Below are 24,324 nucleotides of genomic sequence, written 5' to 3'. Positions count from 1 at the left end.
TGCACGGACAAGAGCGTCAATGACCATGATTTCATCATTGTTTTTATCTTCACGTGTACAATGGTTAAGTTATTTTGTTTTTTTTGTGATATTCGTATTTAGCCGGAACGCAAATGGAGCGATTTACCTGACTAGAAAATGCATTTGATTACTGTATGAACGCTGATTAGAAAAATGACATGCTCTCCGGTTTCAAATGCATGTTTTAGTCATTAAAACAATTATATGTTGAAGTTCTATAAGAAGATCTCGAGTGTGCTTTTTAACTGCAAAAAGAGTATTCTCCGATTGAAATATATATCCATGATTGACATATATATACTCATGACATGAAACACGAATGCGATGTTCTTTACTGAAGAACTGTGTTGAGGAGCTACATATTATTGTCTTAGTTCGGATTCCAGATTTTGTTAAGTAGAAATAACAGTAGGTAATTTACGTAGATAAAATGTTTTTCACGACTGTAACGGAGACTTTGCCACCCTGGCTTTCACAAAACGGACTACGGTCCAATCAAACTCTTTTATAGCTCTGGATGATGCTTGTTAGCAGCACTCGATAACAGGCGTATTTAATCTGTATCTAGAAGTTTAAATGTCTAAAGGCGCATAGTCGTATTGGTACCTTCACGTGCTTCAGTCAAGATGTCTATTTGTCTTTCTTTCAATAATTCTGAATCTCGATTCGGCGTCAACCGAGGAATCCCACACGAGGAAGCATTTGGATTAATAACGGGTTTTGGAGTCTTTGCTTTCTGCATTGGATGTTTCTCCAGTTTTATTCGGAGAGTTGTGTACCACGACAAGGTATGTGAGCAATGTTTCATAGCATCCATGGCCAAGCCATATCATTGGTGCTGTAAAATCTTTATTTTCTTAAGCAATTTAGTTATGGATAACGTTATGCTTGATAATTTCATAAAATGTATCCCAGTGATATGTTGGACGATATCAATGTTTGCATTTTTTATGTGAAGGACGAGAATAGGAAAATGACCAATATTGTTGGTATTGTGTTGTATTGTTTAACGTAGAATTTAAAGACGGCCTCCCTCTGTTTGCGGAGGTGATATGTTTGTCAAATGGATATTTAAATTGAACTTAATTATCACATTACTTTACAAGTTGTTTTAGTTTTGCTAATTTTGGTACCTTAATATTGTTCCCCATTTTTTCGCATATCGTTTTTGTTCCTAATGTCTTCCATTGCCTTCAGTTGATTTCAGGGACATATGACCTTACATACTCCGCGAGGACGCCCTGAATTGACTCCAGACGTTCAGCAACCAAGCCAAACCTACCGGCTATATCTGTATGAAAAATTGACCCATTATCCTATCTTTAATAAATTCTAGTAATTGCCATTTGTCGTTTGCCATTGCCAATAAAGATTGGCCAGGTTGAGTGTCTAGTTGTGTCAGTGTGATAGCACTAAACGTACAAAATCGGCATCTGTGACACGCTTTTACAAGAAACGCTTTCGCGATTATATCGTTACCAGAATCCTTGAACTTAGCTTGTATACACGGAAGGATATCGTAAAATGAATCCGGACGTTAATAAAATGTTTTGTTTGCTATTGCTTGCACGGGGTTTAATGTGCTCGAAATGGCCCCAGGGTCATGTGAGGAGAGTGAAAAGATTGCAGGTAGGAATAGCAGATCAAAAGAAAGAAAAAGATTGAGAGCCCGAAGACAGGGAAATAGTAAACTAAAACATCCAACTTATCCTTTAGATTTCCACTCATTTTTTGAGGGAGATGAATCAAGCATACGATACTTCCTAGAATATGGGAAACCCTGCGCGAGATTAAGCATCGTTGATACGTCAAAGAAAAATGGGAAACCCTGCTCAAGATCAAGCATAATTGATAAGTCCTAGAAAATGAGACTCCCTATTCAATATTAGGCATCATTGATATGTTCTAGAAAATGGGACACCAGGTTTTCTATGTTTTTAGTCCAGGTAAGCCTGGTTGTAGAATGACGAAGATGCTGTATGACGCTATTAATTCATTACCTGTCATGAAATCGATGACAATTAAACACAAATCACGAATTTTCAGATACAACTTAAACGAAATTCGTTGACTTGAAAATTCTTAAATCGTAGGCGTATCTTTAATAATGAGTTTAAAGTTTAGTTTATTTTGTGAATTTTTCATCATTTTCATTTAAGGACGGCCTCCCTATGTCAATGAAGTGCAAATTTAAAAAGAATTTGGTTTGGAAGGTTGCTTGACGTTTTGTGTAAGCCGCAGAAATTATAGTGCTATTAAACTGAAGTATACTGTCGATGGTCCAAAGCAGAATTTACTTTTTTTTCTACTCACAGTGTCTGTCTTGTTACCAGTCTTTACATGTCCCTATCTGTTGCAAAGACTTTAAACCCCGAAACTGATCAAAAAGGAAAAGTGAAATTAAGACGATGGGAACTACATGGGTTTGAATGAGCACATTATACAATGAGAAATACATCTGCAATGTCTAACATGTTTAAAACAATCTTTTATGATTGAATTTTTTTTCTATATTAATATTTATCTTAAAAAAAAAAACAATTTATTTACTTTAAAACATAATCAATAAATATGCCTTTCTGTTAACCTGACACGAATAAAAAAATAAGTCTGATCAAAATTTCATTAAACTGATTTTGTTTTCTTCTGTACTAAACCATGTCTACAGAAAAGGAACTTATTTATTGACGATAAAATCAAGATGCCTTATTTGTGTTTATCTGACTACAGCACAGAAGTCATAACATCCGGACGGTCGCTGTTACTGCTAATGAAGCGTTGTCTCAGATTTATCTTTGCAGGCGGGTAATTCTCTCTACTTTCAACAACTGTTCTTAAAAACAATGTAATTAACCTGTCTTATCAGAGATAATAACTGCTAAAATTAGTTTTGCATTCGGTAAAATATGCTATATTCAACTGATACATTACTGATATCTTCAATGCAATTACCTGTAACATGAAATGATAGTATGCAATTATTATATCAGTGTACTGGTATGTTTACAGTTAAGATAATTCTTGTTTGGTCTATCAATTACAACTAAAAATATTCACTTTCGCCATTATCCCTGAAACAACCTATATAGCTAACGCGGCGTTGGACAAAGCGCAAGAGTTTATGACATTAGACATCAACGACAGTGGACACGTTAATGAGGCATTTACTGTGTTCTGACTGTGATTTGTGTTTTATTGATTATTATATACATACGGCGCGTGCTACCTCGAGATAGTACCATTTTATATAACCTTCCTTCCGGGTCCAAAGTTATTGGTCGTTATTTTTACAAGCTGAACGCAAACCCTTTAACAAGCAATGCACACTTCCTGATGTTTAAGATATTAAAGTAATATATAGCGGCTGGTTAATCATTAAGTATTAGATGATTCACTATGGGTTCGGATCAATATCTTATATGAAATTCCTCTAGATACACAATAAGCAAACGTAAAACTTAATTGTATGTAACACTTTTTCAACACTCAGGATATAAAAAACCTAAGATTTTGAGTTGTATGTCCATTGCATAAATTCTTAAAAAAAAAACGTCAAAAATATATGAACAATATTTCTTCCTTTGTCTTTTTTCATTTTGTTTTCAAAGTTATAATCTTCCTTACGGCTCACATAGTGCTGTTTTCCTTTCGCCTCATGGAAGATTGCCATTCTGCTGGAAAGCTGAATGTTCTGTTATTTTACCAAATCTGTAAAGATTGATGAAATTTTAATTTAAGATGACCTGGTGAGGTTTCTTCATACCGTGTTCGGAATATATTGCAGTACGATGATACCATAAAGGCAACATTGAGTTTCCCAACACAGTTTGACTAGTATTTCTTTATCATCGTTTAAAATTTAACAAATGGCTCTAAATTCATAATTATGTCGATATCGTTAAAACATCGATATTTTTATTTACCCTTAACCACTATGAAACAATATTAAGTACGTTTCAGAGATAGCTGACTAGCTGAAAGATCATAGGTTTCAGGAAATGTGAAACTATTTTATAAAATAATGTTTCAATTTGCACTAGCGCTAACACACAGAGTTTACTTGATGACGATTTATAGTATACAATGCATGTCCAATGAGCAAGTGATTAGCACTATTTAATACACCTATTTTGATACGATGCTGTTGCAAATAGAAAAGATACAGTTTAGCCAAAAAAATTAATCAGCATCATACACTTGTTTCGTCCTTCTAGGAGTTGTCAATGATGCTGAGAATCTAAATTTTGAAAAATTGGAAGCAACTGAGAAAAATCCAGTGTTAATCGAAAGAAATGTAAACTTCCGAATCAGTACATTTTGCAATTTTCATATATATGATAACGTCAAGTACATGTTTATATTCTGAGCCTTGCCACGCTTCAAATGAATTAAAACGCATACAAGTAATGCAAATTCTGAGGTTGAACCATTTACATCAGTTATCATAATCTCTTTTATTTAGGTCAATGTAAGTCGGCCATTTTCTTATGATATTGGTTCCTGCCTTTTCTTATTTCTTTGTGATATTTTTCGACATGAAGCAAATGCAAAACGGAACTCGATTATTTATTTCTCGGCATTTGTAGCGCTCTATATTAATTAGGGTTGGGGAAAAGGGAATTTCAGTGTTTGGTAAGCTTAATTCCATATCATACGTCAGATACTATAATTGAATAAGCAAATAGAACACTCACTGCTGAGTCAAGATTAACTTCTGTTCATACTGAGGAAACATTGAAAAGACCAAAATAGATTTGACCCCAATGGAAAAAAACAGAACATTGGACTTTTCCTTTGTACGTTTCATCATGCATACTTAGTTCCATGCTTGACACAATGGCTGTTGAGAGGACGCTAAACCTAGTTTCAAACATGTATTGGCACAAGTGTATCTTCAGACATAAGTGATGTGAGATATCTCTAATGGCATCGACGTCTTTCTGAACAATAAGTCAGGAGTAGAAAACATGGAAATGGATGTTATGACCAAACATGCAAATAGACCTTATCATAATCTGACTGATCCGTTGATTTCCAATTCAAAGACCAAAACATATTTTTGTTTCTTGACTTCATCTTCTTACCGGTAACTCGGATGTTTTTACAAGTGTATTAAACAATATCAATATATCGATGCGTTTATTTTCTTAAGTCAATTCTCATTGTCATAGACTGTAAAAATTGGAACGGATTTCTATAGATTACGAGGAGATGGTCATTGTTTTGAAGTATGCTTGTACTTGCCCTTACTAAAGAAATCGAATTAATTTAGCAAAGATCGCATTACCGGGTTTTGTTGTTAGAGAAGAGCACGATATTGCAATATTTTTTTGAACACCTGAATTTAAAATGCTAACTAGGACGTCTTTTTATCTTGTTATTTACTAAAAAAAACCGTATTCAGTTGCGCTGTGTGTCAGCGTAACCCTAGCCATGCATGTACATCGTGATTTTTTCGTTGTATAGCGCCGTTCGGGAAGCTTTTACATTTCCGGCCTCGAACCCAAAGTGTCAGCATGACCTCGATTAAGTATAGCCATCGCGTTGTACGCACCATACTGCATCCGTCAAATTTTGTTTTGCCACTTTCAACTTCTCACTAACTTTCGTTAAAAAATCTTAATTAACAACTTGATTTAATGATATATTGAATACATTCATAAACAGTTTTCTTTTGGAAATAAATTATTAGTTTAATTTTTAATCAAACTAAAATTTCTTCAAAGAAACCCATCCCTATGGCTATCTTGAACCCCTTGGATTTCTTTTATGTCTAGGTGTTCAGCAATTTTTGACATTACCCCTGAATCAATGTTTTCAATTCAAATTCAGCAATCAAAATAACATATACGATGAAAGGTGCTTATAATGAATTATTCCATAAACCATCTAGTAGTATATTTGTTCCAAAGTAACATCACGTTACTCACTGTTCCCAATGCATGATTTGGAAGAGGCGACGAAATTTGGGACGCGTTCTTTTATTTTTCTCTATAACATATGTTTCTCTAGACACTCTCACTTTAGAACTTTACCTGGGCATTCGACCAAGTAAAGGAGATTTTAGCTTTGGTTCCTTGACAAAGACAAGCCATAGTCTTCAAAATCTTAGTTACTAGTCTTTACGAAGCTCTCAGCATCGTGTTTGTGTAACGACTGTTAGTAGTATGATACGAGGTAGTGACGAGCATACTGGTTAAGTATTCTTAGGTATCATGGCAGTGTAGAGTCTGCTTCATTTCCACGCTATCACAAGAAGGCTTTCACGAACATATCCAAATCTTTCAAAAACTCTTTCATTTCGCTCTCATACAAAAGTAGATCTCATCAAACTACAAATATTGATAGGATGTGAATCGGTATAAAATCAAAATGAAGACGGTTTCTCAAGTGGTTCCTTGCTGAAATATTGTGTCCAGAACATTACTTTGTCCGATTTAAACTAGTATATTGAAACGTGATATTTAGATCAGTCTTACAAAAGCAGTATGCAATGAAGGAAAGTTAGGTCATATGAACCCGCAGTACAGTTTTATTGTCTTTTGTTAATTTTTTTGTAATAAGCAAAGCTTTTCTTGCATTAATATCATGATCATTTGAAACTTTGTGTATTCATTGATCATACTAATGAGATGTTTAGTATACCATAGAATTTATTATTTTTACAGAGACTCTTGTTTTTAATATATTAACTATTCCTTTTGACAGAATTTGCTTGATGTGGCATTTGACGCAGGCGGAAAAGTCAACGTCGGTCTGACATCGACCACCATCGTTTCTCAATGGACTTGGGCGGCAACCTTGTTACAGTCATCGACTGTCGCCAGTAAGGTAAAGTTGGCTTGTTAAGCAAAACGGTATAATTGTCATTTGCCCCAAGTTCCTTGATGCCAGCGCAATGTATGTCGTTATCGTTGTTCTAATACAGATGTCGAGATGAGTTTGTGCTTGTCTGTCTTTGGATGGGTTTTATATATGGTACACATCCATAGTTTCGGACTGTACTGACCTGCAGCCTACACAAGGGTCGATACAAAACTAGTTTTTTTTCTGAAAACAAATTTAATGAATAGTTGGAAAAACACAAAAAATCTGGGAACGAGTTCGTTGAAATTCCCACAAGAAAAGCGTTGTGGGACGAACTAGTCAAAATTACCATTTAAAAAGCGTCTGGGGACGAGCTTGTCGAAATTACTATAAGAAACCCGTCTGGGTACGAGCTAGTCGAAATTACTATAAGAAAAACGTCTGGGGACGAGCTACTCAAAATTCGATGTAAACATATGTACATCATTGTTAAATCAACTTGAAGTGAAAGGTCTTGGTAGAATAGAGATCATTTTCGGTCTAATCTTTTTATCTCTAAGAATTTCAATCAAACCATCTTGGACACTTGGGAGATGAAAAATCCCAATATTAATTATCTAGGGCGGGGACTTATCTTGATTGTGGGTTAAAACGGCCTCCTATTGAAAATAACGAAAGGATATCCAATGGGGTCATTCTGCGGCTACTCAATGACCAACCTTATTACCTTATTAATCACAAGAAAATAGATTAATATTAACAGCAGACTATAGCATGATATTCAAAACGGATTTTAAGATGGTAGCCGTCATATCTAAAAATCCGTACTGATATATATTATCTGTTTATTAAAAAATAGGATAGAGACATTTCAAAAAATGTCAATTTCCTTTTATAAAGAATTTTATCAGTATACTTAGGTATCATAGCACTATAACAGTGCCATCAGCTCCTCAATAGAATAGGATAGGTACAATTATTTAAGGATGGCCTCATTTCTGCGAGATTAATGTTTTTGTGGGAGGCTGCGATGTGTTCGTGAAACCCTTTCTAGATAGTGCGAAAATGAATCCGATTTTATGATGCTTCCACACGAAAGAATACTCCGAACTCCGAAGAACACACCACCCAGTCAAATAATACTGACAATCAGTCGTCGCTCGTCCATCGAGTTGAGAATAGTATCTTTCACTTGGAATGATTTGTAGGTATGTCTCAGCCAGACCACAAAGCTCCAAGCCTTCCTCACTTCACTCAGGTGCATTGTTTAACATCCAATCAACAGCTATGGTCATTAACAATAAACAGTGGGCCAATGAACGAATGTAACCGCCCAATGGTTTAAATGTGATAGTTTTAACGAAACGGTTTTATCTGACATCCAAACCAGATACAGATACTAACGAAATTTACGTCCATTGCTTAAATCAATGCCTTCTTGAGTCCCTAGTGTTTCATGCTTTTTTCTACTGCGTTCATAGCTAAGAACAACAATAAAAGATGTATTTTTTATCGAAAATAATATAAAAATACACGCATACATTCCCTGAGATGCAAATCGACGAAGCTTATGGAGAAGACTTAATGATTTCATTGAGAAATTCCTATTTGCTATATGAAGCTGAGCGTGACTGATGCTCGTTGTTTTGTTTGTTGGTTTCTTTGTTGTAAACCGTATTCTCTTTTGGAAATGCGACATTATTTACTTAGATTGACCAAATATTACATGGCAGATGTCTTCAATGAAGTATAAGACGCTTACTCTTCCGGAACACCTGGCGTTAATGTCCATGTACTTGTTCATCAGCCTTCGAGTAAATTTTTCTTAGTTCGTAATTAGCCTAAGTTATGTCAAATTGATGTTTGAATTGGTATTTAAATAACAAGTTGTCATTCTCTTTATTGTTTTAAGCGGAAAACACATTAGGTAAACATGCAGTTGAAAGGATCTGCTGTTATTGATGCCGTGATATAACGTAAATGTGTTTCTCTTTCGCTTAATATAATTATCATCTCCAATGCAACTTACTTAACATTTGATAAAGATGTTATGAGATTAAACTTTACGCTATGCATTTAACACCTTCCATTTCTAAACTAATCCTGTAAGAAAAAAGAACGTAATTGCAAAGTCATTTGCAGACAGGTCAAGTTCCTGTTATCTTGATGATTAAATAATCCAGCTAATCCATTGGTGTCAGTCAAAGATTTATGCTACTAATAGATTGGCCAAGTTATTTTCATCCATTTAGCCGGAAGGAAAAGGGCAAAATTACATTGTTTGAAATTTTCATTTTCATCAGGATCCACGTAAGAACGGAAACCGGTTCAGCAATTTCCGTATACCACAATATAATTTCGTTTGATCTGTCTTTTGAAATTGTATTTGTAGCACATGTCAACATGTCATTAACAGTTGTTTCAGATAGTTTCGTTGTGACATCACCACCATCCCCCATACATTTTAGAAGATTAATTTGTGGATTTGTTTATCAATTCTCTTAATTGATTATAAAAAAAATTCACTCGTGTCAGCAATAGTAAATATATTTTCTTTTCGTGAAAAAAAAATGAATAAAATTATTCGTTTCATGTCATCTACTAAGGGAACATTAAAAAGACGAAAATGGACCTGCTGTTCCTATTTGAGAAACAAGCAAACAAACCAACAAGTATAATGAAAAACCGAAACCAAGATATATCGACGAAGAGATATTTCAGGACGATAGCACTATAAAGTTGGCTTCAGTTCAGTTCGCACTATTAAACACGGGCTTACACGAACAAATCGCACTCTCCCAAACAGACATTTTCAACAGATGCAATTACCTCGCGATACTAAGTGTTGTTTGCGAATTAGGCAATATAAGCAATTCAGCATCCCCTGTCTTACTAATAAATTGTGATTTCTCCATTTGTTCTGGTCAGTATGACTTTAATGGCGACGTAAGACGGTCAGTGTCTTAAGCCAGATTGATTGTATAACAATATATATATATATATAATACAGCAATTCCTACGTTACGCTACAAAAGGAACTACTCGCAAAGCATAGGTAGTACCCTACAAAAATGAATGAACTTTGTTCGAACCCGACAAAAATGAATGAACTTAGTTCGAACCCGACAAAAATGAATGAACTTAGTTCGAACCCGTCAAAAATGAATGAACTTTGTTCGAACCCGACAAAAATGAATGAACTTAGTTCGAACCCGACAAAAATGAATAAACTTTGTTCGAACCCGACAAAAATGAATTAACTTAGTTCGAACCCGACAAAAATGAACTAAATGCAAGCATAGTTACTACCATACAAAAATGAACAACGTGCAAGCGTAGTTAGAACTTTTCCAAATTAACAACGAGCAAAGTGTAGATAGTATCTTTAACTTTGTGAAAAGTAATCTGTTTAGATGTTTGAATTATTCATAAGTGAAGGCAATCTGATGTTATCGATTAATTTTACATTAACTATATCACTTACGCTTTAATGGAACTAAGTGCATTCGATTGTCATAGATGCTAAAAGCTATACTTTTTTATTTATTGATTTTGTTTTTGAAATCAACAGTTCAGACGTTTCAGATTACGTTAGAGATGTCTGATAGGATTTTTCATAAGTAATGCAAACGTATTGATGATTGTCTTGGCTATAACCACATGTCTTTACTTGTATCATAAACATATACATGATATAAACAGTAAGGTTTCCTATATTGTATTGTTGATATGTTTGCAAACAACGATAATTAAGTGGAACATTTACAAAAATAAATAAATAAGTAAATAAATAAAAAGATGAATAAACCAATTGGAAACACAAAGTAAACAAATTTAACATCGTTTTTATGAAGACGCAAATAAATAGCAACTTTGAAATTAAATTAAGAATTAGACACCTAATGAAGTAAACTGCATCATACAGTTGGTTCGTGTTAAGACTAGTCAGTAGCATAGTTGAACACGCTGTATGTTACAGAGACAACGTGTAAATCTTCTGACTCAAACTACTTCTTGCCAAAAGCAGACAGAAATCATTTATTATATCTCTACAGCTACTTTATTTAAGGATTGAATTTTGCTTATGTCTATTTCATGGGATGCTGAATTGAGTTGGTCTTGAGACAAATTTAATGAACTGCGAAGCAAGATTCAATCCTTATATTTCAATTCACGCTTCTTTTTTCTATAGCATGGGTACTGACGCAATTTATCTTCTACTTTCATTTTCGTTTCAGATTATTGTGACAGGTTGAAATATATTTCAACGTGGTTACTTAATATTCAATGAAACTTAAATTAGAACAAAATTTAATAAATTTTTCGACAACTTTAATGAAAATTTAAATAATACTGTGCAATAATGACAGTATGCATTTTTTCCCGCGGAATAATGACGTCTAGACTTGGTGCGCTGGTTCGCAAACGAAGCGGTGTCAGCCATTTTTTCACAGACACCGAAGCGGAGAGCAAGAAATATCAGGATTCAGTCGCTTCACATCTTTTGAAATATTAGTTATTATAAATGTGATGTATCTACAGTGTTGTTTCTTTTTACAGTATGGTATCAGCGGCCCATTCTGGTACGCTGCAGGGGCGTCAATACAAATTCTACTGTTCGCCATGATATCTGTCCAACTGAAGATCAAAGCTCCTGGAGCTAAAACCTTCCTTCAAGTGATCAAGGCTCGATTCGATTCCCGAACACACAAAACGTTTTGTGTCTTTGCACTAATGACAAACGTTATCGTCACCGCCATGTTGATGTTAGGTAGGTCAACATTAACTTCGTTATACAACATTATAAATAAGATGGAAAATTTATCACGGCAGTAAAATTGGCAACAGACGGAGGACATTGAAGAAAACCATATTATTTATTGATGCAGTCTATCAGGTTTTTTGTTTTAAGCAGTGGCAATTTTGAATCTCAACGTTATAAGAAGTAGCTGTTTTTAGGGCCAAGTTACGAATAATTTATCATCATTTATATATCTGCGTTTCATGTTTCAGGAAAGTAGATAAAATGCACTCTGAATTAATTACGAAACTTCAGACTTAAAAGGTGGTACATGTACTTTTGACTATATAGAAAACATCGTGAAACAGCTAATTTCAGTTTTACTGAACAGAAAATAATGGTTATGTATTGTAGTAAATGAATGTCTGCTTATTACAAAACCACCCTATCATTAGTGTTATGACATCCATTACGCACAATTTGTCAAGCTCACACGTGTGGTAGCACCTAAAGGAGCTGTAAATGGCTGAAGGTTCCCTTTGTTTCGATTGTAATATCATGTCGTCATCTGCATTGAAATATCACCAGAGATATGGATTACTTATATATAAGTCATATGATAAACAGAATCTTATACCAGTTCCATTTACAATTTTTGAATAGTCACGACTTCACCTCAACGGAAGCTTAATAAAACAAAAGGATATATATATACATTAATTTAAACTTTATATGAGATTTGATTTTAAAAGTTTAAATTAATTTTTATATATATTAATCGTTAACCACATTTTGTTTTACTACATACGGTAGACTATTATATATATCTCATATCAAGTTTTAATTTATCACAAGAAATTCAGAATTAGATTCTGTCCAAAAAATGGGCCAATAGTTCTCTAAATGGTACTCTGTTTTCTTCCATGGATACATATATCATTTGACTTATCTGTAATCTATAACGGTGTCTTGGATGGTTCGGTTAGGAGTTTTAATGGCGAACAGTTTGAGCAATTAAAGGCAAAGCGGAATATATCATATTACAAATTTGTTTTTTTCCTGTCTTCTTTCCGATGATTGAACATCAATTACCCGACTGATGTTGAAGAATGGTTTCGCTGTTCCTTATCAGTCCATGCCTCTTCGACAAGCGAACGTGTACAAACACATGATTAAGATTCCAACAGGTTTTACCACAAATTCTGTAGGAGACAGCACAAAATAATACGTAAGAAAACGATAAAATACACTTAAGATATGCGGTAAGCTGTCAGTAAAATTAAAATTCATCAGGTTTTTCTTTAAATGTTGTCTTTAATTAGTCTTATTGAATTTGAGTTTTGATAACAATACAATGACATGTTAGTATATTCTTCAACTTTTTATCAATTAACGAGTTTTTTTAATGGTAGACTAATACTGGCTATATGACATTTAAAAAGGGCAAACGGTTATTTCGGGATATTTTTAAGATGTCATTGCGAATGAATGGTTTCGTTTTATCATATATGAGTATTGTAAAATCATATATTTTTGTGGGGCTGAATTTTCGTGGGTTTTTTTTTCTATTTTTTTTTTTTTTTAATTTTCGTTGGTACTTTGTTGGTTAAATCTTGCTCACGAAACCCGCTAGGTCTATTATCCATGTCAGTTTCTCCGTTTATTATATCATGGATAGATTAATGCGTTGAACAACGAATTGTAAGAGAAAATCCCCAAAGAAAATTAAGGATTGTAAAGAATTGGACAAATTTTCAACGGGTATATATTTTGTATCAGTGAATTAAAGGTATATTGTCTTAAAGCATTGAAATTAACTTACATTACAATACTTCGTAAGAAACATTTGATGATGTAGGTAAGCCTCATTTAGCGATAGGTGTAGATGAAATGTCACGTTACTGTAAAGAATACATTATCAATCTCAATACACAAGATAGGTACATGTTCAGTACTCCTGGTGTTTTAATCAGACAAATACGCTTCATCTTTACAATTCAATAATTTATTTCTATTCATATAACGAGCCTTTGCTAGCATAAAATCGAAGATATTCTCAGTACACGTGATCTCAATATCTGTTTCAGCGTTTTGCGCTCAGATCAAGTAAATCTTATTTCACGTCTTGTCCTTTTGTCTGTGTCTTGCCTAGTTAGAAGTCTTTCAAAAACTGAATGAACAATCTGTAATCTGAGTTTGCTATCTGGAAGGGAAACAATTGTACCAGTAGGAAATTTCTTTATCTTGTAAATAACAATATTTGTTAGAGAGATGTGCTCAGTTCTCATAATGATAGTTCTGGGCCCGTATTTATGAAACCATTCTCATGCTCAAGCATAGATTTTGTTCTCAACCAGACCTTTTTTTTTATAATTCGCCTAAATCATATAAAATAATACATATGTCGGATATAAACATTGAATATAACTTTGACTTGAAGTCCTTTCAATTTTTTTTTAAAAACATTTGGCAAAATCAGTCTCATTTATTAATTTTAACTTAAACAAGACATAAGGCTTGAGCACAAAATTAATGCTCGAGGTTGAGAACGCTTTCATGAATACGGGCCCAGATGTTTCTGAAGGAACGTTCCTTCAGGAACTACTTTTTTTCCGTAAAATTATTCAATGCAATAGTTATTATAAAGTAAATCTATATTCTTATGATGAATATAAACGCGAACTCATCAGAAAAAATACGAAAATTTTTTTAACTTAATAACAGTAATAATGTATGTACTATGATGACAAATTGCACATAGATTTTGTTTCAGTTTTTTCCCCAATTTAGCTTTAAGTAATATTACTGAAATGTGAGAACAATTTTTAATATATTTCCATTTTAACACCAATATTGTACAAAAGACATAATTGAACAACATATTTTATACAAATAGACTTAGATACAGTAGAGCCAGGACTCCTCAGTGATGCAAGGGGCCTGAATATTGAAGCCGAGAATTTGACTGAGGAAAACCAAAAGTAATTTGGAAAAAAATGTAAAAACCTAAAAAGGAAGTTCAATAAACTAATTTTCAGATATTTGATAGTTTTAGAACAAAATCAAGTATGTGTGTATATTCTGAACCGTACCACATGTGGTGTGTAGGTTACGGCTAAACTCGGGGACTGATAGTGTCTACCACCTACGAACTCGAAAATTGTAAAACTGACACACAAGTAAATATTTTGGTTTTCTTGTTCCTTAAGGATGCATTTTGATGCATGATTGATTTTGACGCTCGTTTTTCGATTTCTCAACAGGTGGCGCCGCTGTACTGACCAGTCTTATCCAGAACATATCGGTTGAATATGCAACTGTGCTGATTGCGGCAGTCATCGGAGCATACACGCTGATTGGTGGACTCGGCGCCACTGTTTACGTGTCATATTTCAACACAGCCATTATCTACATCATTATGGTCATTTTCATTATGAAAATATACAACGACCCTGATTCTCCCGACAACCCCCTTGGTAAGTCACAATTTTCTTACTTTACTGTCATAATGTAACTAAACAAGATTAAGTTGACCAGAATTTACATGGTGAGTGTTGTTGATGAAGCAGAAGACGCTTACTCTTCCGAAACACCTGGTCTTATTCTACTTGCACTTTTTCCAAAGTTTCCGTGTAAATTTTCCTTTTGTTTATCGTTTTCCATTTTTTTCTCTAATTTTGGTTTGGATTATGTTTTGTTGACATGTTGGTACTTTCTTTATTGTTTTTGATATCCAAATGTTTGTAAAGCTGTGATTTAGATATAATGTATTTACCACAATGGTACCCACAATAAGACTTCTTTTATCAATCCCTCAAATCCAACGCAATCACATGAGTTCAGTCAAAACCACGAAACATTATTTCAAAATAAAACCGAAGTCCATCAGACCTAATTTTATTCGTTTTCCGGTAACTTTGAAAACTGGAAATTGATACTTAAAGCTTATTAAAAATTTAAGTTGCTATGTGACCTTTTGAATGTGCCTTTACCAGACCCTGCAGAATCATGTGGTGTCAGCAAGGTCACCTTGTAAATAATATGATACTCTAAAAACGGTAATTATTGCTGTCAAGTCGTTTTAAGGTTAACCTTTTTAGGTAACAAAAAAATACTTTTATATGAAAATAGACCAGAAATGTAAGATCTGATACTTGTTGATTAGAAAACTTCAAATATAAAAAATTCAGTTTGTATAACAAACAATTATTGACATTTTTCTGCCACGGGAAATATCCTCTCTCTGAAGTTGACAAATTCTCGTCTTTACAAAAAAATAATTTCTTATATGACAAAGCATTTGACATGTCGACATTATAACTATACATAATTAATTTTTCAGTTAATTTATTTTGATAGCCTCGTGGAAATTTCGTTACTATTTTTAGTAACGGTTTTCCCATTTCAGATGACGAAATTTCGTGCAGGTTCACATCGCATTATTTTCGAAAACTGGAGAATTCTTGACCAATTACAAAAGAGGGATTTTTTGCAGTAATGTAACTCATAAAATTATTGATCTGAAAGCAGCAGATGTACAAACACCTTAGTGGTTGATGACTGCTGAGACTTGCTTTGATGTCACAATCTAAAGAATAATAGATATAGTATCATGCACGACTGGTAAAAGGCGAGCTAGCAGCTTAAGCAGCAGTCAGACAATTGATTCATCATACGGTAAATGATAGTATATCATGGTATATTTACATCGATATGAATGTATTCTAGTAATCCGTTTCAATTGCATATATATACCCTGCTTTTGTTATGTACGGTAGATTTTGCTATCAAGGTAAGATTGCTTTTTGTCATGAAACTAGGTTTGTTAGGCCATTCATCCTGAAGGAATAGGAGAGTCTATTGCGATCACCTTTCTTGTCGTACTTTCAAGGTCACAGGGGTCAAATGTGTTAAAATCGTTAAACGACTTCTTCTCAAGACCCGAAAAGCCCGTGGTGTTAATATTACTACATTTTACTTTAGCTACCAAGTATCTTCAAATGAATGACCTAGACCTACTTTACAGGTTACAGGGGTCAAACGTATAAAAAAGACTTCTAAACAACCAAAAGGCCTAGGGTGCTGATATTGGGACTGTAGCATGCAGGACTACCAATTGTGTTCAAAACGATATTTTGTTAAAACGACTCTTTGCAAAATTGAGCCATGGATCTCAAACAAGCTTTCTTTAATACCGCTTGAAAGACTTTTTTATTTATTTTATTGAAAATATACAACTGCAGCCAGTCCAAGCTCCAGTTAGATTTTTCTTTTATGTGTAACAGTTCTGTGTGTGATCTGTTGTCATGATAGGATACAAATTGTATCATGGAAATCATGTTTTTGATATTACACAAGACATTACTAATCCCCACGATGTTTTGTATTATTCAGACTGAAAAGTCCATAACTCTAGTGTAATTGTATATATAAACAATTCTATAGACCATCACATTGATCCTGAACAAAATTGACATCGTAACTTGAAAATCAATACTGAATAGACAGTCAAAACAAGTGGTCTTGGAAAAACATTGCTGTAAAGTTAGAAGTTGATCGGTCCAATGGCACTTAAGCGATTGAGCGGAAATAAAGTTTCTACTTATAGTGATAATGACCTTTGCCTTTGACCTTTGACATCAAGTATGCATATATCAGATTTTGTGTATCAAAACATGGAAATTCATTAAAATTTCGGCTAGAGAGCCTTGTCGAATTTCAAAATGCATTTGTCTCCAACTCAAACCAAGAAACTACCTAGGACGATTCATTTTTAAAGTATCCGATTTAATTTCAACAAAATATTAAAAATATAAAAAAACAACAAGAAAATAAATATTTGTCATCATTTGATTAAACAAAATACAGATAAAGGAGACATTTCCACAGAGACAATATCCTTAAAGCTTGGCCAATCCAAGTCATTGTAACTAACTAGATCACAGTAGGCACCACCGAAACCTCCAATCAAAATACTTCGTTTAGAGAATGCTGGTAAGGACTTTATAAAAAAGAAATCTCAATGTAGAGGTCAAAGGTCAGAGGTCAGGAAGGGCTAAAGATCGTGAAACCAAGTCCGTTAATTGGAATATGAATTTCAAGAAACTTATGAATTCCGCTGAAAACCATGTCAGAGAATGGGTGAAACAAGAACATCCTGAGTTGTATTCACTTTCTGAGTGGGTCAGGTCAATTTGATCTTTGTTTTTCGGTCGTCATAATAATCTCATTGAGAAATATTCTATTTTTTTTTTTTGTTGTGTGATAAAAAGCTGGACTTGTTGATGCTCGTTTGTTTGTCTGTTGTTGTTTACCTTGTTCTCAAAATCATTATTGTACAGCTTTACAACACAAATCATTTCATCTTTGGGAATATACTCCTTTGAATTGAGACTGCATTTTTAGGCGGCACAGTTTCATCATTGTGGTTTAAGAGATTTTGACTCCATGTTATCGTCTTTGGATATTTCTCAATCGCCTCCTAGATTTAAAATTTAGGCCCTTAACATCACTGACGAGTCCTAGGAGACCGGAACAGCTGTATGGTGCAGTTTAATTCATTATTTAGATCTAGAATATCTTATTTTGATTTTCATCAAAACGTGCGATTAATTGTGTCTTTTGTACAGTCTTCGTAAGCAGAGACGCCATCAAATAATTGTGTGGCATTATATTACCCGCGTACACAACCTTAGTGATTTCATTATCCGTTCAAATAAAAATAAATATGGGTGGTCGGGTGGCGCAGTGTTAACGCACTCGCCTTTCACCTAGCCGACCGGGGTTCGATTCCCGTGAAAAGGTAAGGGGTCACCTGTCCGACCGCGTGGGTTTTCCCCGGGTACTCCGGTTTCCTCCCACAATAAGGCCCCTCGCGCGCTTACATCCGGGCCAACAAGAGTGATTAGTATAAGTTTAAATAACTTGTTTCGCAATTGTTGTAAAACAAATAAAGTTTATATATTTATATAAATAAAAATCCGAAACAAGTTTCTACGCTGTAAGGAAATGGGATTCAACCATTAACATGCCGACATTTTATTTGATCCTTTGAGTGCATAATATTTGTGTTAACTTCATTTTCGCATTTTGATTGTTTTTAATTGCAGGATCTATAGAGAAAGTTTACACATTACTCAATTGCACGGAGGGACCCAGTGACAACAGTGGAAGCAGCTATCTCACAATTCTCTCGAAACCGGGGCTCATGTTTGGTCTCATCAATATCGTAGGTAAGACCATTATCTCGACACAAGAATCTTTCACGAAAGTAGATACTCTCCAAAATAAGCCTCGCGTTTCAGGTAAGATAATGCTCTCTTCTGTAACCAAGCCTTACGTTATATGTAACATAACACTCTCTTCTGTAACCCAGCCTTACGTTATAGGTTAACATAACACTCTCTTCTGTAACCAAGCCTTACGTTATAGGGTAACATAACACTCTCTTCTGTAACCCAGCCTTACGTTTTAGGGTAACATAATCTCTCTCTTCTGTAACCCAGCCTTACGTTATAGGTTAACATAACACTCTCTTCTGTAACCCAGCCTTACGTTTTAGGGTAACATAACACTCTCTTCTGTAACCCAGCCTTACGTTTTAGGGTAACATAATTTCTTTCTTCTGTAACCCAGCCTTACGTTATAGGTTAACATAACACTCTCTTCTGTAACCCGGCCTTACGTTTTAGGGTAACATAACACTCTCTTCTGTAACCCAGCCTTACGTTATAGGGTAACATAAAATTCTCTTCTGTAACCCAGCCTTACGTTATAGGGTAACATAACATTCTCTTCTGTAACCCAGCCTTACGTTATAGGGTAACATAACATTCTCTTCTGTAACCCAGCCTTACGTTTTAGGGTAACATAACATTCTCTTCTGTAACCCAGCCTTACGTTATAGGGTAACATAACATTCTCTTCTGTAACCCAGCCTTACGTTATAGGGTAACATAACATTCTCTTCTGTAACCCAGCCTTACGTTATAGGGTAACATAACATTCTCTTCTGTAACCCAGCCTTACGTTATAGGGTAACATAACATTCTCTTCTGTAACCCAGCCTTACGTTATAGGTTACCATAACGCTCTAAAAATACAAATGAAATGTTTTCTATGAGACGGCGATTCTCTACATTTATATTAATTAATTGGTTTTAAAAAATACAAAAAGGATAAACTTTCTGTAATCTGGTCGACCCTTGGATCTCGGTGACAACACCTAGAGTACGTTACTTTTGAAGTTCTTTTCTCAAACCTTCATGTTAATTTGATTAAATTCCGTTATCTACGTATTATTAAATGATATGTATACAACAGTTATATGTGGAAACGTGTGTTCTATTCTGAGTCAAGTTCAGAATCAATATATATGTCGAGTGAGTGTGACACAAAGCATACAAGCTATGACTGCGTCCACTCCAATTTACCATTCCAGACTCTATAAACGAGATGTACTTTCAAATAAGACATGAAATAACACTAATTAAAATGTCACGTGCTTAACGTCATTTCATGACCAAGTTTTATCCAGCCCTCAGTATTTCTAACATAGAAACAAGAAAACCCGTCCAGGAACATGTATTGACCGGCTTTCAATTTTGCAGTTCGCCTACTAATGAAATGTCCCCTTTGACGACAAGTCAACAAGCTTCGCTATATTTGCATATTTGCAGGAAATATACATACAGATGTCGTTGATGCACTCATTAATTAGTTGAATTTTTAAAGTTCCTATATGGGTGCCACAAATTCGCCAGAAGGTATTAATTTTTCGCAGGTAGATTTCTCTATTAATGAGCAGATAAATGAAAGGCGAAAGGTTAGACAATGTTTAACCCTATCCTTATATGTATCATAATTAGGTCTGAAAGTTTTTGTAGAATAATTGTTTGTGTGTTTTTTAAAAATGATAGCATCATCTTGCATTTTATCGGATTGTATCGGTATCTTTTAAAATCTTCCAAAGTTATTTCCAAATACATTTTTTCTAAATGCATTTATTATGCAATTTGCAAAATGCAATCCGAAACATAAACAGAAAATTATCCAAAACGAACCAAGCCACAGGCAAACGCAAACCGATCTCAAAGGCAAACACAAATTGATCTCAGAGACAAACGCAAATTGATCTCAAAGACAAACGCAAATTGATCTCAAAGACAAACGCAAACCGATCTCAGAGACAAACGCAAACCGATCTCAGAGACAAACGCAAATTGATCTCAGAGACAAACGCAAACCGATCTCAGAGACAAACGCAAATTGATCTCAAAGACAAACGCAAATTGATCTCACAGACAAACGCAAACCGATCTCAGAGACAAACGCAAACTGATCTCAGAGACAAACGCAAACTGATCTCAAAGACAAACGAAAACTGATCTCAGAGACAAACGAAAACCGATCTCAGAGACAAACGCAAATTGATCTCAGAGACAAACGCAAACCGATCTCAGAGACAAACGAAAACTGATCTCAGAGACAAACGCAAACCGATCTCAGAGACAAACGAAAACCGATCTTAAAGACAAACGCAAACTGATCTCAGAGAAAAACGCAAACTGATCTCAGAGACAAACGCAAACCGATCTCAGAGACAAACGAAAACCGATCTTAAAGACAAACGCAAACTGATCTCAGAGACAAACGCAAACCGATCTCAGAGACAAACGAAAACTGATCTCAGAGACAAACGCAAATTGATCTCAGAGACAAACGCAAACTGATCTCAAAGACAAACGAAAACTGATCTCAGAGACAAACGAAAACCGATCTCAGAGACAAACGCAAATTGATCTCAGAGACAAACGCAAACCGATCTCAGAGACAAACGCAAACTGATCTCAAAGACAAACGAAAACTGATCTCAGAGACAAACGCAAACCGATCTCAGAGACAAACGAAAACCGATCTTAAAGACAAACGCAAACTGATCTCAGAGACAAACGCAAACTGATCTCAGAGACAAACGAAAACTGATCTCAAAGACAAACGAAAACTGATCTCAGAGACAAACGCAAACCGATCTCAAAGACAAACGCAAATCGATCTCAGAGACAAACGCAAACTGATCTCAGAGACAAACGCAAACTGATCTCAGAGACAAACGCAAATCGATCTCAGAGACAAACGCAAACTGATCTCAGAGACAAACGCAAACTGATCTCAGAGACAAACGCAAACCGATCTCAGAGACAAACGAAAACCGATCTCAGAGACAAACGCAAACCGATCTCAGAGACAAACGCAAACTGATCTTAAAGACAAACGCAAACTGATCTCAGAGACAAACGCAAACTGATCTCAGAGACAAACGCAAACTGATCTCAAAGACAAACGAAAACTGATCTCAGAGACAAACGCAAACCGATCTCAGAGACAAACGAAAACCGATCTTAAAGACAAACGCAAACTGATCTCAGAGACAAACGCAAACTGATCTCAGAGACAAACGCAAACCGATCTCAGAGACAAACGAAAACCGATCTTAAAGACAAACGCAAACTGATCTCAGAGACAAACGCAAACCGATCTCAGAGACAAACGCAAATTGATCTCAGAGACAAACGCAAATCGATCTCAGAGACAAACGCAAATTGATCTCAAAGACAAACGAAAACCGATCTTAAAGACAAACGCAAACCGATTTCAGAGACAAACGCAAACCGATCTCAGAGACAAACGCAAATCGATCAACGATCCAGAACGCAAATGATCACAAACACTGGAAAGGCAAACCAAGCAACTTTTTTGGCATGTAAAACGGTTCAGGGTCTATAGAAGGACGCTGCCAATGCAAAGATTACGTTGTAGTTACGAGAATACTCTCTTCTGTAACCAAACCTTAGCACTCAGTGAACCCAAGTCTTATGTTGTAGGTAAGATATCACTCAGCGAACCCAAGTCTTACATTGTAGGTAAGATAGCACTCAGCGAACCCAAGTCTTATGTTGTAGGTAAGATAACACACAGCGAACCCAAGTCTTATGTTGTAGGTAAGATAGCACTCAGCGAACCCAAGTCTTACGTTGTAGGTAAGATAGTACTCAGCGAGCTCAAGTCTTATGTTGTAGGTAAGATAGCACTCAGCGAACCCAAGTCTTACATTGTAGGTAAGATAGCACTCAGCGAACCCAAGTCTTATAATAATAAATGTCTTTTTATAATAAAAAAACAGACTCTACACGTACGCGGCAGAATTTCCATTGTCGCCACCTGACAAAGGGATTAGATAGCGCCCTCTAGGTTTCTCTGTGTTACGTGGTTATCGAACACAAATGAAAGTTTAATGGCGAGTTCAAAAGCAATTACGATAGCCATTTAATAGATACATAATCACTATCATGATCGTGTGATGGATAGGACTTTTAAAGATGGCGTACCATGGTAAACTCTGCTTTCAAGCGGTAATATCCATAATTTATATACTCACTATGATCATGACACATTTTGTATCTGATTCGCAAAAAGTGCTATTATTGTTGGAATCGGAAGCGTGATTGGAAATGGGCACCACCTCCCTAATGAGGCGTGGACCAATCAGAGAGAACCATGCGATATTTTAGATATTCCATATGTGATATCTGAAATATCGCATGGTATGGGATTTATCACAAGGAGAAGATCAAAGTAAAACCAAGGCGTCATTGGATAAGGCGGTGCTATCATATAGTGGTGTCTAATTTATAGAAATGTAAATACACACGGCGTAAATCAAGAATTTTAACATGTACCGGTCATTTTAATGGTGTAGGACGTTTCGTGTAAAATCGATTCTTAAAATACATGTACATCGGAGAAAAAACGCTTTGTCCATTTTTTTTTTTTTAACTCTGTTTAAAGTTGTATTTCTTTATGAAAGAAATAAGTTTTATAAATATTTTTTTTTTAATTTCAACTTTTTGATGTGTTTATCGAGTTAAAAATGTCATCACATATAGTCTTAAACATGAAAACATAGAAAAAAATCACGGGCTTAACATTTAATTTATAAATATATATATATTCTAGTCCAAGATGTCGTCTACGATGAATGATTCGTTTAGATGTGTCGAAGTGTTTTTGCTTTTTTCAAAACATCAGAGAAGAAACAAAGTCATTTAATGATATACAAGCCTAACCACCATACAAAGGATCGAAAAATACAAACATTAACTTGATGTTACTTTCAACAAGAGACTACAGAACTCAAGTTTAGACAACTCATCTTTGGAACGGTGGAGAATTCATTTGAATAGCAATATTGTACCGGAAGTTGTAGGTTCCGCCACTTGAGTGTCCTCCACAACGCCAGAATCAACTAAATAGTTTCCAGAGCAAGTTATAAGCTTTGTGGTTTTATTTATGTTTTTTGTGAATAAATATTTCAAATAAATATTTTGCATATCTCTACAAATAAATATCTGGGGATGTTGATTAGCATCGCACACCCTACAAAGGGAGTGACAAGGACTCGTATTCTTGTTTAAGAGTCACTACTAAGTGTAATATACACAATTTAAACAATAGATTTAGGTAGTGTCATCGAGAGACGATTCACGTGTATATACGTAAATGTTTACAATCATAACCAATATCCTTGGTTACTTAAAGTTAAAGAATTAATAAATTTTCAGAAGCTGGAAAATTAAAAGATCAAAGAGTCAAAATTTACTTAAACATGCTTCGTATGTTTATATCTTATATTTGCCTCTATTTTGTTTTTTCGCTGTTTTGCTCGCGAAAAGACGCCGGGAAAAAGACGAAATGGC

General features: G+C 34.9%; 1 protein-coding gene across 1 annotated transcript in view; it reads left to right on the top strand.

The window, feature by feature from the left end:
- Positions 1-647: 647 nt before the first annotated feature.
- Positions 648-24,324, top strand: part of LOC132551230 (uncharacterized) — a 34,105-nt gene continuing 10,428 nt past the window's right edge. The window contains exons 1-5 of the mRNA XM_060215344.1: positions 648-809; positions 6,730-6,852; positions 11,389-11,599; positions 14,833-15,045; positions 18,679-18,801. Of these exons, the coding sequence (XP_060071327.1) occupies positions 648-809; positions 6,730-6,852; positions 11,389-11,599; positions 14,833-15,045; positions 18,679-18,801 (832 nt within the window). The remainder of the gene's footprint in view (positions 810-6,729; positions 6,853-11,388; positions 11,600-14,832; positions 15,046-18,678; positions 18,802-24,324) is intronic.

This window comes from Ylistrum balloti, unplaced genomic scaffold (assembly GCF_031769215.1).
Source record: "Ylistrum balloti isolate Yb309-2 unplaced genomic scaffold, AGI_CSIRO_Ybal_v1 Utg370186, whole genome shotgun sequence".
Classification (NCBI taxonomy): domain Eukaryota; kingdom Metazoa; phylum Mollusca; class Bivalvia; order Pectinida; family Pectinidae; genus Ylistrum; species Ylistrum balloti.
This window is presented reverse-complemented; position numbering and strand designations above follow the sequence as displayed.